This window comes from Mytilus edulis, chromosome 4 (assembly GCF_963676685.1).
Source record: "Mytilus edulis chromosome 4, xbMytEdul2.2, whole genome shotgun sequence".
Classification (NCBI taxonomy): domain Eukaryota; kingdom Metazoa; phylum Mollusca; class Bivalvia; order Mytilida; family Mytilidae; genus Mytilus; species Mytilus edulis.
The window spans coordinates 57,678,374-57,695,115 of record NC_092347.1 but is presented as its reverse complement, the minus strand read 5'-3'; the positions used below and the strand labels follow the sequence as shown (position 1 = coordinate 57,695,115).

At 31.4% G+C, this 16,742-nt stretch overlaps 2 protein-coding genes across 2 annotated transcripts in view; one reads left to right on the top strand and one right to left on the bottom strand.

Moving 5' to 3' along the window:
• Positions 1–13,892, top strand: part of LOC139520053 (octopamine receptor 2-like) — a 40,104-nt gene extending 26,212 nt beyond the window's left edge. Inside the window, exon 2 of the mRNA XM_071312472.1 lies at positions 10,803–13,892. Coding sequence (XP_071168573.1) covers positions 12,140–13,831 — 1,692 coding nt within the window. The 5' untranslated portion in view covers positions 10,803–12,139 and the 3' untranslated portion in view covers positions 13,832–13,892. The remainder of the gene's footprint in view (positions 1–10,802) is intronic.
• The window catches only part of LOC139520050 (phosphatidylinositide phosphatase SAC2-like), a 253,355-nt gene that overhangs the window by 159,788 nt on the left and 76,825 nt on the right, over positions 1–16,742 (bottom strand). The window lies entirely within an intron of this gene.

Here is a 16,742-nt window from a genome sequence, read left to right as displayed (position 1 = left end):
GATTATAGAAACATCTTACAAATTACCAACACAATTTTAGACTATATGAAGAGATTAATCGGTCAATACTATATTTCTGCATTGATACAAGACACATATTATTGTTTATGATGTAAAGACATTGTTTGAGGGAGTATTATATTATGTAACAAGAATTTTGTTGAAGGTGCAATTTATATCTATTTGTCCTTATTTTATCTTTGTAATTCTTTTTTGTTTATATGTATATCTTTATAGTCTTTTTCGTTGTGTGTTTGAAAGTGTTTAGGTCTTGTATTTTTGTATTGTTCTGTAAATTTTCAGTAATTTACGTTTCCTTGGAAGAAAAATACAATGGCACTAAAGCGACTTTTATATCACAAGGAAAGATGAAAATATATCAGATTTTTTTTTTTTAGTTTTGGTCTGTCAGCACTACGGTGTTGACATGAATATCAATTATATGGTCATTTTTATAAATTTACTATTTGCAAAAGTATAAATTATTCAAAATTTTAAGATTTTCTTATCCTAGGCATAGATAACCTTAGTCGTATTTGGCACAATTTTTTGGAATTTTGGGTCATCAATGCACTTCAACTTTGTACTTGTTTGGCTTCCTAATAATTTTGATCTATGCTGAGTCTTATGTAGACGAAACGCACGTCTGGCGTATTAAATCATAAGCCTGGTACCTTTGGTAACTTTTTATATGATTCATTTATGTGTTAGATGCGAAGTATTTTGCGAAACGCAGTATCAAACGCGTAACTTTATATTATATTATTTCGAAGGTCTGAATACCTTTGGAAAACGATTGTTCATTGCACGAATAGTTTCTAAATATTTGAAATCATAATGGAAATTAGTGCATGAAGGAATTCGTAAAAAATACCTTTATAAAAATCTAAATGTAACATGATATAATGTTGTCATTTAAACGCATATCTTTGGCACAATATGGTATTATATTGCTAAACAAACAAGTGAAGAAGCTAAGAACTAAGGAACTTGACCATCTTATTGCAGTCTGGATGATTTAGTAATATAATTAAACTTTTCACTCCTGGTTGATTGAACGAAAGCCTCGTAAGCAAGTAATTTTATTAACTAACTAAGACAAAACCCACAAAATTCTCCGAGGAGATTTAAATCCATTTCACCACCTTCTCTTAATAAAAATTTAACAGCATTTTAATGAAGAAACAACACCCCAAGTCATTTAATATCAATGTACATGAAAACCGTATTCCTTAGGACAATGTCATTAATTAAAAGAAGCATTATATCTAAAATATTACATTATAATACCAGCAATGTACAATTAAGAAATGTCTGCTGGCGAAAAGAGGACTAACAGAATAATTCATATTTATTCTCGAATCTACTGTAGTCTGAATAAAAGTTTTAAACTGAAGGATTGACACGTTTTGAACATAAAACATCTGTATAATTGTAACAAACATCAAGCAAGCAAGGATAAGGAAATATATGCACCACAGAGCAGATTACGGGGGAAAACGAATTGATTAGATAAAATAAATTAACAAACCTGATGTGTTTTGAACTCATGTGTACATAGCAGATTATATTATGAGTTTTTCTAAGATAAAGCAGCTTTCAAAACTTCAATAGCTATTAACAAAAAAAAATACCTAATTTGTTAAAAGTAGACTGAAATTACCTGATCGCAAAGTTAAACTTATTTGACGAAAATGAATTCAAATGGTTTAAAATAAACTCATCATTACTAACAGACCTCTTATAGTACAGTACCACATAATAGTATTTTGTCTACATATGACTTTACTTTGACACTCGAATCACTTGTTTTACGTCATTTGGTCTCAAGTTGAAGGTTGTCTCGTTAGAAATTATACGACGACATCTTCTGAATTTTATATTAATAATATTTTTGCTACCAAAAGAGCATCGACTAAAGGGTAAACTCGGCACCTGCTGTGTTGCTACGCTAGTTTCGGAGCGGAGCTTTTATAGATGGAAGTGTGGGACAGTTTAACTGTGTGTGTTACATTTTAATGTTGTGTCGTTGTTCTCCTCTTATATTTAATGCGTTTCCCTCAGTTTTAGTTTGTTACCCCGATTTTGTTTTTGTCCATCGATTTACGATTTTTGATCAGCGGTATACTTCTGTTGCCTTTATTTATACTCTTTGAGACGAAATGTCCATGCTCAGTGTCATAAATCCAGTGGTTGTAACAACTTTAAAACGTAACTTGTTAATAGACACATTTCAAGCTAATAAAAAAAAAATAGAAATATTATAATAGCTTATCGTCAACATTAGTCGTTTCATACAAACAATCTTCAATTAAAGAATCGAATGATGAAATGTTATTGCAAAACAATAAAAGGTAAAATAAAATGCTTTATAGTTTAGTTCGCAAAAAAATAAATATTCAACGTTCATTTGTTTTATGTACAGCTGCATTAACTGCTGCAAGAAGGAACAGTTGGAACATCGGATTTTAATTCTCTCAGAAATGAATTTTATTTCAAATTGGTTTTTTTTATACATAGCTGTCTGTCAACTGCCAAACAGAAGTAAGAGTGAAATTAATTATTTGAAGTGCTGCATTTCAAGCCTGTTTCATCTTAACAAAAAACAAGCGCAACTTTATGGAGTTGTTACAAAACGGAAATAAGAAAATTAAACTTATTCTGACTTTCAATCGACTTTAAATCTCGTTTTTTAACAATGGTTCACGTGAAATCAATTCCAACGTTTATAATTATTTGCAACGACTATTGTTCAAATTTATTTATTTAAGGTTAATCTCAGTGATAGTCAGTTTGTTTTTAACAGTTATTGCAATATAAGTACTACTGACCAAAGATCAAATTACCGTCAGAAAATCGTCAGCCTCAACAAAAAATTGATACATTAGCATTTCAGTTGCATAATACGACATTATGTCGATATTGTTAAGCAAACATGATAAACTTACTAATATTACTTATAAAAAAACAATGTTTATTTACGACAATTTCGACAGGTAAATATTGAGGTTTCGCTTTTTCAAACGCGTCATGGTATGTGTGGGGATATAACGATATTGCTGTATGGTACTAGTACTTGGTCCACAAAATCTTTTTTGAAACATTTCAAATAAAGCAATTTCTAAGTTAAATTTAGTAGAGGAATATAAATATTCTTCGATATCAATAGTAATTTGATGATCATCATGTACAATTCCAAAGCATAAAGATGCAATTGATTTCAAATTAACGTCTTATTGAATTGCCTCTTTTAAAAAAAAAACCAAGAGGAATTATACCTTTTATATTTAAAAATATACTAACAACGTTAAACATGTTTTGTTCTGTTCTGGCTACATAACATATCATTTTGGTGGTATATTTACAAATATATATAGTTTGATCTCGTACCAATACTATACTGAGCCAAAACTGAAGAAACGTTTATCAAAAATACATAACTCAAAGGCAAATTCAAAACGGGAAAAAGGGGCCAAATCAAACGTTTGACTTGACCAAACAACGGAAGGAATGGAAAACAATTGGCATATTCTAGACGTGGGACAGGCATTTTTCCGAAGAAAATGGTTGTTAAAATCTAGTTTTATATCTAACTTCACCCTAAACTTCTGTGACAGTTATTTATATGTCTGTTATATTGACAAAAAATAGGAACCCAAAAACAGACAAAAGGTTAATGCAACAACAATTAAGACCAAAAACTATGTAAACATACATCGAATATATACAACACCACTGACTAAAAAATTCAAACAAATATCAAAAATGCCTACAAAAAAAGCTTTTTTTTTGTTGATAGTAAATTTGACGACGCCTTCCAAAACGTCAGTACATGATAGTACATAAAGTATATAGCATATATGTTAAATACACTTTTCGATTAAGTACAACAGATGCACTCTTATAAATTGTCAAAAGCAGTAAAACTTTAACTCCGAATCGGCAGTTACGAACTGATTTTATCCTTGGATGTTGGAAAATGGTGTTTTGTTACAGAAATCAACAAAGAAAATGTGTAACGGTTAAACGTTCTGTTTATTTATTTCTTTGAAATTGCCCTTTCTTTAATATAACAATCCTTTAAACGAACTTGGTCAATCATTTTTGAAATTTAAGCTCCATTTCGAAACTCTTAACATTTATATCTAATTGACCTGTCTTGTTATAGTTAGAATGAATGGACGTGATTGGCAATATATTCTTATTCGTTATCTTATTTGAGCGTAAAATCTGTTTACTGGTGACCTTTCGGAATATAAGCAACTGGTAGTTTTATTATGATGACATAATCATACGCTGATAAAGCCGCTTTTTAAAAAGCAAGGTTAAAGTACAGATGATGATATTTATTAATAGAAGTGAATTTTTATGTTACACCATGATAATGCTTTTTTCTCATAGTGTCTCTTTTTCTAGCAAAAGCAATTATTGCGAGATATGACGAAAAGATTTCATCAGACAACTTATTTACGGTGAATTTAAACGTGCCAAAATAAGTAATGTATCTGTCAGACACTTTTGTATAAAATGACTTTAGGTTTCAAGAAAAAGAGCCTTGAACAGCAACATTCTTTCTTTGTGTAAATCTCAAAATTAGCACGATATCATCAGAAATAAATAGCAGAGTTCATCCAAGGATTTACTGGCTTTCGTGTTATTGAAATATTCAGTGTTTTGTTTAATGTTGTTTGTCATTCTAGTTGTTTATTTATTACTCTTTTGCTTATGGTACTACCTTGTCTTTCCTTGACCTCTGATTTTGTTGTCATCTCCTTGGTTTCTTATCTTTTGTTGTCTAGTAGTAGATTTATTCTTTGATAGCTTATGCCTCTTATAAAAAGAAATTTTAGTGACTACTGTGCATGAGCAGTTTGGACAGCAACCGTTACCATGTAACGAACGTGAAATATTTCTTGAAATTAACATTGTTGGTTTTTTTTCCGTTTTATAAATTTAAGTTTTACGAGAAAAAAAACATGACAATACCTAAAGAAAACCTTTTCCTATTAAATAAAAAGTCAAATGAATTTCCTGATGCCGTGTTGGGATAATAGTTTATGTAATACGGAGGAGAAAATAATGACTTTGCAGACAAAAGGATATGAAACAGACAAAACGTTACAAATATAGTATTAATCAGGGACATACTTTCCATTTACGCCAATTTAAATTATTATTACATCCTTGAACTGTGAAACAAAACATATCATATAACTTTTGATTAAATGGAATCAGTCCTAAGATGTATGAGTTGAATGATCTTGAAAGTATGCAATCTATAAGATAAATTTAATATTCATTTTTACTACTAACGCAAAACATATCAAACGGATATTAAAATCAACTTTCTTTAAAAATTTGTCAGAAAACTGCATTACTTAGAAAAACTTTTGTACATACTATGTTTCAAAGACACAATTAAGCCCTCAAAAAGGATTTAAACTTAAGAGTTCAAAACACCTCTCAATGCGAATTGCCAAAATGACAAAATAGCAAAAGTCGTCCCGTTGCACAATTATCGCCTAGCGTTCTACAGAATCTCTGTTGGATTCCGTCTGATTATAACAGCTACATTACAATTGTTATTTGCTCTTTCTAATTTAATAAGAAAGCATTCACAAACAAGAACATAGTCATCTCAGATAAAATGTCTTCATATGGATTGTTACCGTGTAAAGTAGCAGGTAAGAAAACAAATTAGGAGTTATTTTAAGGCTTTCTAAGCATACCAAATTGTAATCCTGGTACCATTGATGACTTTTAAGAACCAATGTTATTGAAGTTTCCGTAATATTACTGCCCAAGTTGTGATGCCATTTCGTATTCCCAAAATATTTCTAGTTTAGTTGTCTTTTCGTGTAAGTGTGTGTGCCCTTAATATTACACACATCTGCGTCGTTGCTTTTTATTTTTACCAGTTGTGCATTGCCCTTTGTTTTTCTATTTCTTCTAGTTCCAATTTCATTATATTGGTTATATTCGATGTTATAATGTTTAACGTCATGTTAAAACTGTCAAAAATAAAGAAAATGGCCTAACATTTGTATAGATTCAAATCAACAATTTATATCAGTATATCGCTTTTTTTCAATCGCAAAATATATCAAGTATAATGTTGATTAAAATGTACTTTTGGATCTGGAAACCCGAGTGCTATCATTCGATCGACAAAATATTAAAGCGAGGAAGAGGGTTCTAGGGTAATTCAAGGTTGAAAGGTTTACTGTTTGGGTTAAACGCTTTATGCTTATTGTATAACCTTGTAATCACAATTTCAAATTATTTATGCAAGTACGGCAACACATTTACAACAACTGATGATGAGATGTACATACTTGTAAATTAAACGAACCTTGAGTTTAACACATTGATCATTATTGCGCAATAAAAAAATGACGTATTGCTTTCGACACACACATTCATAGCAATCAAAAGTTTGTTAGTTACAAAGCGGTGAAGATCTTAAGATCGCAACAACGAATTCTGTTCGTTTAGTTCTTTGTTATTAAATGTTTTCCAATCTGCAATCATTTGATTTTAGGAATAAAAGCTACGTCTTATAAATAATATTTAAAAGTCTTAAGTATAGATTACAAAGCTCCATTCAAAAACCATTAAGGAAATACACAGAGTGAAATAAAATTCCTTCATCAATTAGAAAATCATTTATCAAAAATCACAAAGTAACGCACTATCTCCATGATCTAGCAACCCCTTGTCTTGTTTCTAACTAATTGAATCGCTTTCCGCAATAGAAAAATGAAAAATTACAAACCAATCTGTTACGTTTTAAAAATTAATTCATCATTTTCTTTCAATGTTAGATTGAAAACAAATAAATTCATGTTTCAGTATTTGACTCCTGATCAATATAGATATAATTATCTGATCTTGCATAAAGTGTGAAAATGTCGTGGCATGTTTCACAACAGCTTACGTTAAGCTCGACAAGATTTACTGAAAATAGTTAACTAAAAACTATTTTAAGTAATAGATTGTGAAAGAAAAATGTTTTTACTTGTGGATGCGTAAATTATACTTAAATATCATTTATTTATTATTAAACACAAGTGTTCCGAATAAGACTATTTACCGGGTTTGTAATAACATGAACAACACGATTGGTGCCATATGTGGAGCAGGATCTGCTTACCCTTCTGGACCACCTGAGATCGCCCCCAGTTTTTGGTGGTGTTCGATTTGCTTAGTGTTTAGTTTTCTATGTTGTGTCTGGTGTACTTTTCTTTATCTATTAGTCTTTTTATTTTTTAGCCATGGCTTTGTCAGTTTATTTTCGATCTATGACTTTGACTGTCCCCCTTTCATCTTTTTTAGCCAATCTATCGCCAAATGCATCTTTTTGAAATAGATTTCATCAGATGAAATACACCAAAGAAAAGATTGTCCGATTTCTCTGTTTAAAACAACAATATTTTTCAAAATGCAGACTGTGTGGCAGTTGCAAAGATTTTTTCAGCTTAAACATATTGCGAATTTAACCGTGATTTTAAGACTTATGATTTTTACGTGAATGATAACTATATCAACTTTGTAATAAGTTTCACAAGTGCATATGAATCTAATTTATAAAGAACAAAACCAATAAACAATTTTTGTTTCCTCCATTCTGGAAACTAATGTAGCATGTCATGAAAAGGCAACATTCACAAGGGACAACAAAATAGTACTTAAAGGTCAGACTGTTCAATCATAAAATAAGAATTTGACTTTTTGATGTTCTATCATGAAATGGCCATAAATTCTTTATTGTTATGCTTTTCCTGAGCTATCGCCAAATATGATACATATACCGGCAAAGTTTTTCGTGACATGTCGTTATGACTTTGTTTGAATTGCTTCTAATCACAATAGTGGCACATTTTCAAAGCCATTTCATCTAGCAATAAATTTCTTAATTGAAGAATTTTGACCTCTTAAATTGACATAAAATGTTAATTTGTCTATCATCGGAAAAAAGTATTTGTATTTTTTCTCTCCATCAAATCGATCTATACTAAACCTTATGATGACTGGTGACACTATCAATGCACTTTAAAAAATCGCTTACTTAAACAACTTTTTTCAAAAACCTATGTCTTCTCTAAAATTTATTTCAAAGTCATTTATAGATCACCATTGTAATAAAAACTACAAGCCCATTATCTATATTTAACGGAACAATAACCGACCATTTTTTCCGTACAAAATGATGTAAAACTGCAATTAACAACACATTTTCTGTCTGATTTCGTCAGACCAATATCGCTTAATAGAAGTTTTCTATCAAGTTGTAAATAAAACCTAGCCCTAAATCTAGTAATGCTGCTCCGACTATCATACAATACATTAAACAAGAAAGAAAATGAGCAGAAACGTCAATTAACGCCTAATAATCGCGAGCAACCAATACACACGAACAGAACATGATCGGTCCAAGAATATTTATTAAATCTGCTTGTTTTCAATTAAAATATCTACACGGTATAAGATAAGTGAATTACAACATTACTTTGCTGTATCAATGTCAATGATTTTCAAGACGATGGAAAGTACAATAACTGGGATAAAGGTGAAACATTCCGTTAAACAGCAATGCTACAAAATAGTTGCGTGCTCTTTAATACTGTATAACTAGAAGATGATCAACATATCCGTCCATGAAAGATTGAATATTCATCATACATTCAATAAAACAATTCATAAGAGTATATTTGTAGTTACAACTTATTATCTGTAAGTTTGATAAGAGTAAGCATACGGATACAGCAATATTAGTTCTCAGTTTGTATAGTCCGCTCACCCAACCCTAAACCGCCTTTTTACATTTGAGATAAACTCATCATAGATACCAGGACTAAATTTTATATATACACCAGACGCGCGTTTCGTCTACAAAAGACTCATCAGTGATGCTCGAATCCAAAAAAGTAAAGGTGTTGCCAAATACAGCTAAGGTAATCTATGACTGAGGTAGAAAAGCCTTAGTATTTCAAAAAATTCAAAATTTTGTAAACAGTTGATTTATAAATATAACAATATCAATAATAATTCATGTCAGCACAAAAAGTGATGACTACTGGGCTTGTGATACCCTCGGGGAAATAAATCTCCACCAGCAGTGGCATCGACCAAGTGGTTGTATATAAACTCATCATAGATATCAGGACTTAATTTTATATTTACACCAGACGCGCGTTTCGTCTACAAAAGACTCATCAGTGACGTGATGCATCTCTGGACTATTATTATGTTCTTGATATATTGCTATATCATTTTTTAAATTGAATATGATTTATTTCAGTTGATAAATTAAAATTCAATGACATTGATAGTTTTGATTGAAGATCGAGTTATCCTGAAAAGCAATACGGAAATTCCAAATGATTTTTAATGACTAATTTCATTAATGGAACTAAATAATTCTCTCTTAAGGGGGCTCGCGGGTATAATTGTTTTTTTTTAATATAAGATTTCGCTATATTTTTTTATAAATGAACTATAGGGGCCAGCTGAAGGACGCCTCCGGGTGCGGGAATTTATCGCTGCATTGAAGACCTTCCGCTGTTGTCTGTTATAAGGTCGGGTTGTTGTCTCTTTGACACATTCTCAATTTTATTTTTTATTTATCATTAACTTAAAGGAAATATGAAATAAAAAATGGGGTCACCGTTCATTTAAGCTCACAGTATGCCTCAGAAAGAAACATACATTTGTGTTAATGTCCTTTTTTCTGTTGAACTAATAGGAGAAATAAAGGTATTATCGAAATAAAAAAAGAACTAAATTACAGAAATCGCTTAATTTTACAATTATTTAGTTTATGTACAGCTTATTTCATAATAATAATAAAAAAATATAGGTCAACGATGAGTTAAAAAAGATATTTCAATTTTAATGCCAAAAAAACTGCATTTTCGCAGCAAAGGGCGATAATTTGGAGCATTTTCAATGATATTAACAATTTAAAAGTCATCTGGGGCCAAATCGAATCGATTGTTTTGGCTAAAGTAATAACTAATAGTGTAATAAATAAAATTTGTAATGAAAAAAACAACTGTTTAATTGTTTGCTATAGTTTTGAACCCGCGAGCCTTCTTAAGTAATCTTTCTTATTCTGGTCACGTAGTGAGTGATGCCCAAATGAAAGAGGACATTTTTTTCAATTCTTAAAAACACTGATGCTTAATTGGGTACATTCGACTCTAATTATATAAGATTTATCAAATCAGCCTATTTCTTTGTACAGAAGTAATATGAAAGTTGTCAAATAACTCTTATATTCCACAAAGTGACACATGTGGGTTTGGCTAACTTAGTCTCGTGCAACACTATTAAGAATGAATTTGAGTTCGTAACGAAATATTGAATAACAGACTGCATTTACCAGTTTTTATGGCCTTTGCAATAAACAAATAACCAAAAAATATTTGTTTACGAGAAACCCGAGAAAAATGTTTACACTTATGAAAAGCCATAAATGCAATTTTTAAAATATTGCGGTTATTCTTAAATGTAACACTAGCACGCACCATTAAGACTGTCCACCAAACAAACCTTTTGAGTCATTATTTTGAATAATTGTGCAATTTCCGACAAGCATAAAAATAAAATTTCACCAAAAGGCGCCATTAGTGCATGCCGACCTTAAATTAATCAACGCAACATTTGACAATCCAAAGTAGTAAAAAGTGTCTGACACAACCCGTCCATTAAGACAACTTACACATTTCTAAGAAACCTTATCCATGGGAAATGTTAAATGATGGATGTACCAATGTCATGATTTTTTTTTCTATTTGCAGAGATCTTTGAAGATAAATCACCTTACAATGTATGCCGATTTACAATACTTACACGAATCAACAGGGATATCAAAATGTCATATGTGAAAAACATACTGAAACTTTCGGAACTTCTTAAATATAATCAAGAGGAAAATAATAAAATAAGAAAACACCTGATCAAACTGTGTGTTTAGATTATTGGAAACAACCTGAAATAATCATAAACAACCTATACATCTGATGGAGATAAATGTTTAAATGTCCTTGTTCCTAAGGAAAATTAACTAAATAGCTGAGGAAGAAATCTGTTCGTCTGTCTATTGGGAACTGAAAGAATTATTCCATGTACGAAAACAAATCGTAATAAAAAAAAAACGTAAACCAACGATCTGATTGGTACATGCTAGATGTCATAATCTTAAGTAATTCTGTATAAAGAGCTGACATTCAAAATACAGTAGTCAAAATATAACGAATGATTGTTATCAAAGCAGGACTAGGTTCACATTTCACCTTTTGTTCTCTTGTGCAATATATCTAGACTGTCTCACTTTTTTTGAAAGAAAAACCGAACAAACTTTGATAAAAAAATCAAATTAGATTGGTGTCTACTAAGAATCGACATTGTCAATTATATCAGCATATACAATTCACTGCTACCATAAACTTCCCAGCAAATCAGAGGCTGGACTATGTTATATAGCACATTTAGAAGACAAGCATCTTCTCTGATTTAATTTATCTTCTCAAAGGATTTCTTATTAGTGTATTGAAAAATGTTGGAATGCTTAGCGGAAAAACAAATTAAATTGTAAAATACTTTTGTTCCGACCGAATTGGTGACACATGAAATTGAAAAGAAATATATGAATATTTCTCATCGTCAAATCCAAAAAGGATTCCAAAATCAACTGAGGATAATTCTTGAGAGACGAATTTTATCTGATAAAATAGCCCTTCATAAGAATAAAACTCTTGCCGTTGATCACTTTTGATTTCTTTATTATGCGAATATGATTTGTTTACAATATTGTATTTTATCGCCAATGAACAACGTGATAGAATTCTGAGAAGGATATTGACAAGTCAGTAGTGCTACACATAATAAAGAAGTGCCATATCGGATAAATATGTTCAAAGGATAAAAATGGATTTACAACTTAGCGGTTAATTTTCCATGCGTGGTTTCAATAAGACACATACGATATACAGTGATGCAAGGACTTACTTAGCGACGAAGTACAATACGAAAGCCAAAATGCAATGAGGTTAGAATTTTATACATAGATAGAAGATTAAAGTTTTTTCAATGGATTTTGGAAATATTCTATACATTCTTTAAGTAAAGTGCCAAAATGGAAGGACACGTCTATAATAACATACAATTTAATATTTCAGGATTTTATGATATGAATAGCAGTTTAGAAACTTTAAACGAGACTTTTAAAAACGTTTGCGATTCTAACAGTAGCAGATGGAAATTGGAAGATCCTGTGTGTTCTATTATTCATTCATCTTTTCCGTTACTAGTCATCGTTGCCTTGGTCTTAGCTGTGATAACACTTTGGACAATTTTTGGAAACATACTTGTGTTATGCGCACTCTACAAATTTCCAAATCTTCGTTCAATTTCAAACTGTTTGATCGGAAACTTAGCTGTCAGCGATTTACTTTTAGCCATAACTGTTCTTCCGCTTTCCACAGTTCACGATTTACTAGGTTTTTGGGTTTTCGGCGAGACCATGTGTACATTATGGTTGTGCATCGACGTTTTAAACTGTACAGCATCTATTTGGGGATTATGTACAATAGCTGTGGACCGCTACACTGCTACTATTTATCCGGTGTGGTATTTTGAACGACGTTCTCCCGTCAGAGCCTTAATTTATATTATTTTTGTGTGGTTATTTTCTTTAATAGTATCATTCGCACCATTTATAGGTTGGCGAGATATGATTTCGAACTTGTATCGGTATAATCCAAAAATAAACCGGTATGAATGCGTACTTTTTCAGACAGGAGGGTATGTAGTTTATTCTGCTATGGGCTCATTTGTCATACCAATTTTCCTAATGACGTTTTTATATATTAGAATATTCATAGTTTTAAAGAAAAGAACAAGAATTTTAAAACCTCGCCATAAAAAGAAGCATTGTAACATTGATAATGACAATGAAACAAGTTGTATTAATCCACAGACAGCTTCAACATGCACAACCCAAATAGACTTACAATCGCCAATTGTCATGAAAGACAAGTCCACACAAATTAGTCCGTTTCCTAAAAGACCTTTACGGAAATCTTCAGACGACCACAAGTCAAAAGGAAATAATCTTAATAACGAAAAAGATCTTAAAACTAACAGTTCGACAATGTTGCTTACCGTTAGCAACGATGTGAAAGGGTCAGCTGAACAGCAAACACAAGCTGGTCCAAAAACAAAACAACCCGTATCTTCAATGAACGGGAAGAAAAAGCACATTGAACCTAGTCGTTCAACTGACGATAACGATGAGAACGGGATAGTAATGGACGATAGTTCCGGTGACACTGTCAGTTATAAGGAAGAAAATATATGCTGCAGTGGATGTGCATGCAAGTCATGTTCACCTATGTTCAATTGTTTGATTATAAAACGTTCTAATAAAAACAACAATAATCAGAGACGTGACAGTGAAGGTCAGAAATCTTTAAAAATAAAAAAAGGCAGTTCCTTGAGGAAACGTGCAATACAACTACGGAATAAAAGTATGACTGGTATAAAGAGTAAATATGAATTGAGAGAACAAAGAGCAACTAAAAGAATGGCAATAGTGATGGCATGCTTCTGTTTTTGTTGGATCCCTTTCCTTTTTATGTATTTAATCCGAAGCTTCTGTGATAATTGTGAACTTGACATTCATATACAGGCTGCCATTATCTGGCTAGGATATGCCAACTCCGGTATAAATCCTATTTTATATACTCTATTCAATGATGACTTCCGTAGAGCCTTTGAGATTATTCTTGGAATTAGACGATCAAAACATAAGAAACGGAGACATTAGGAAATAAGTATGGTTATAATAAAATATTCTTTTGTTTCAATATATAGGTAAGAAAATGAAATGTTTTATATTTTTTATTTGATAACACAAACAATATGACATGCAAAAATATATCAACGTATATCATCTACTAAAACAATAGAATTTCAGCCAAGTATAATATTTTGTCATAAATGTTTACCCTCAGCAGCGGCCATTTATTGTTTAGTTATACCGGTTGTTAGCGACATAATTCATATTTAATTGAAGCCATGCATCAATTGTTGTGTCCTTTTGGTAATATATTAACTTGACCGATAGTTTATGACTTTGGTAAAGTTTTATGGTTAGACAGGATACCTAATTATCACATAAGACGTAGCAACATATTTGAACAGGGATAACACAGCAGGGGTTACTAGTCGAACAAGAACTACTGAAATTTCGCCCCTAGGTTTTTGGAGGAATTCATCTGGTTCAACCTTAGATTTTCTTAGTAATTGTTTGGGTTGGTTTTTTTTTTACATATTTTTGGGTTTTAAATTGACCTATGGATTTGTATCCCTCTACTACTCCTCTGCATCCCAGCTTAGTTTTTTTAGTAATTCTCCGAATTCTAGAAACATTTTGTGGGTCCAGCCAATTTGGACAGAGGTGTAAACTGTAGGTTCACAGCTGTATAATTTCTCAGAAGAGATTTAAAGTATTGCAGTCAAAAAAATTGATTGGAAATTAGTGTTGTCTCGAATGAGTGATAGTTATGTACTATTTTCCTATAAATTGATAACAACGGTTTTTTGGGGGAGAGTGTTCAAATAATTAACCAATTACAAGGATTGACTACTGGCCAAACCAATACAACCCTGACAAGTCTAGTTGCAGATCAAATTTCCATTCAGTCATAGTCTATCCTTTCTCAAGAACCTACCTAATCTCGTTTGAATTGTTTAACATTGTCATTTCGGGGACTTTTAAAGCTAACTATGCGGTATGGACTTTGCTCATTGTTGAAGGCCGTACGGTGACCTATAGTTGTTAATGTCTGTGTCATTTTGGTCTCTTGTGGACAGTTGTCTCATTGGCAATCATATCACATCTTTTTTATACTGATATGTTTTTCTGGTTTAATTTGTCATTGCCATGAATCCACATAACACAATTGCCACCGAACAAATAACCACCTTCATACTAACATACAAACAAACTCATCATAGACACCTGGGCTAAATTTAGTATATACACCAGACGCGCGTTTCGTCTACAAAAGACTCATCAGTGACGCTCGAATCTCAAAAAGTAAAAAATGCAACATAATGTAAAGTAAACAAAAAACGACTTTTCCACAATTAGCATATACATAGCGTACTGTGTAAAAACGAAGAAAGTATTATCCGTTTATTTATTAAATATATGTACCAATCAAAACGAAATATACGCTGCTTATAAAAATCTTATCTTTAAAAAAAATACACATCACAGGCAGTGCATTTATTATAATGTTCGCCTCATGTAGATTTATCCTCATGAAAATTCCCCTTGCGTTAATGTTACATATCAAATTAAAAAAATGAATACATACAAACGTCATACAGCTAACACAAACATAACTTTCCATTTTCCGTTACATTTGAACTTGTGGTTTTAGTGCTCAACATGAAGACAAAACAAATTTACATTTCAATGATTAACTACTTGCTACTATAAAATTATACATGACAATTTTACTGATGCAAAAGATAATCAAAATGTCAAAATGAAAGCATGTACTAAAAAGTCCATAAAATATGCAAAAATATCACATTATCAAGATTTAAAACTCTCAGACGATCAGCTAATGATTGTATGAGATAGACATGCGATGGAATATTACTAAAGCGATTGTAAATGGAACGAGATAAAAGAGACTGTAAGACCTGGGTGGTCTGCCTTAAAGACGTTTGAAAAACACTTTAAACTTTGAAGATGCACTGACCAATCTTAATACATTGATAAAGATGATCAAAATGTCAAAGATTTGTGTTATAGCTCTCCAATAGGCAAATACGTAATGAAAACATAAATATAGGTAAAGGTTTCCAATATTTGAGAACTGTAACAGTGTAATGCCAATGATATATATCAAAATAATTTAGCACTCTAACTTGTATTGAGATTGCTTAAAAGAAAATCGTAAAACTCATCTTTAATTTCAGTTGTTTTTTAATAAAAGAAGATATAATTTCAGTTTTTTCCCCCTCTTAACTGATATTTACTTGATAACTTTTTGTTTCCAACGACAATATCTTGTTTTTAACATGCATTACCGTCTTCATCGACGGACTCGTTCCTTGTTATTTTGAACTTATCTATCGCTTGTCAGATTTGATGAAAGTACTTTAACACGACACTATAATTTGTTTTTTTTCTCATGCAGTAATTGACCACCGCGACGAAGACATTTGCTATATACCAAAATTAACACAAGATATTGGAAACAATCAGAGTTATTTATTGTTCTGATAGAAAATTTGCGTCAGTGTCGGGTAAAACTACCTTCCGTGAGACATTTCATCCATATTTCAGATGAAGCAATACCAATACAACAGTTAAGATAGTTCAGCATTACTCTATCGTTCGAATTAAATTGGTGCAGTTTTCTATATGCTCTTACTTAAGTTCGTAAAGTGGTTGTTTTTTCGTCCGTTTTTATGTTGGTCATGTTGTATGTTATTCCACGACGACTGTTCCTTGGTGTCTTCTCACATATGTAAAAAAAAAAATCTTCCAAAATTCAAAAAAGGAGAAAGTCAATATACCAACATGTCTATCTGATAGATTGTTGTTTGCTCTACGATCAATTCAAATACAAATACTAATGAACGACATCTGAGATTAACGAGTAAACATAAAGTGCATGATCCAATGTCAAAGCGAGACACCTTTCCATTAATGC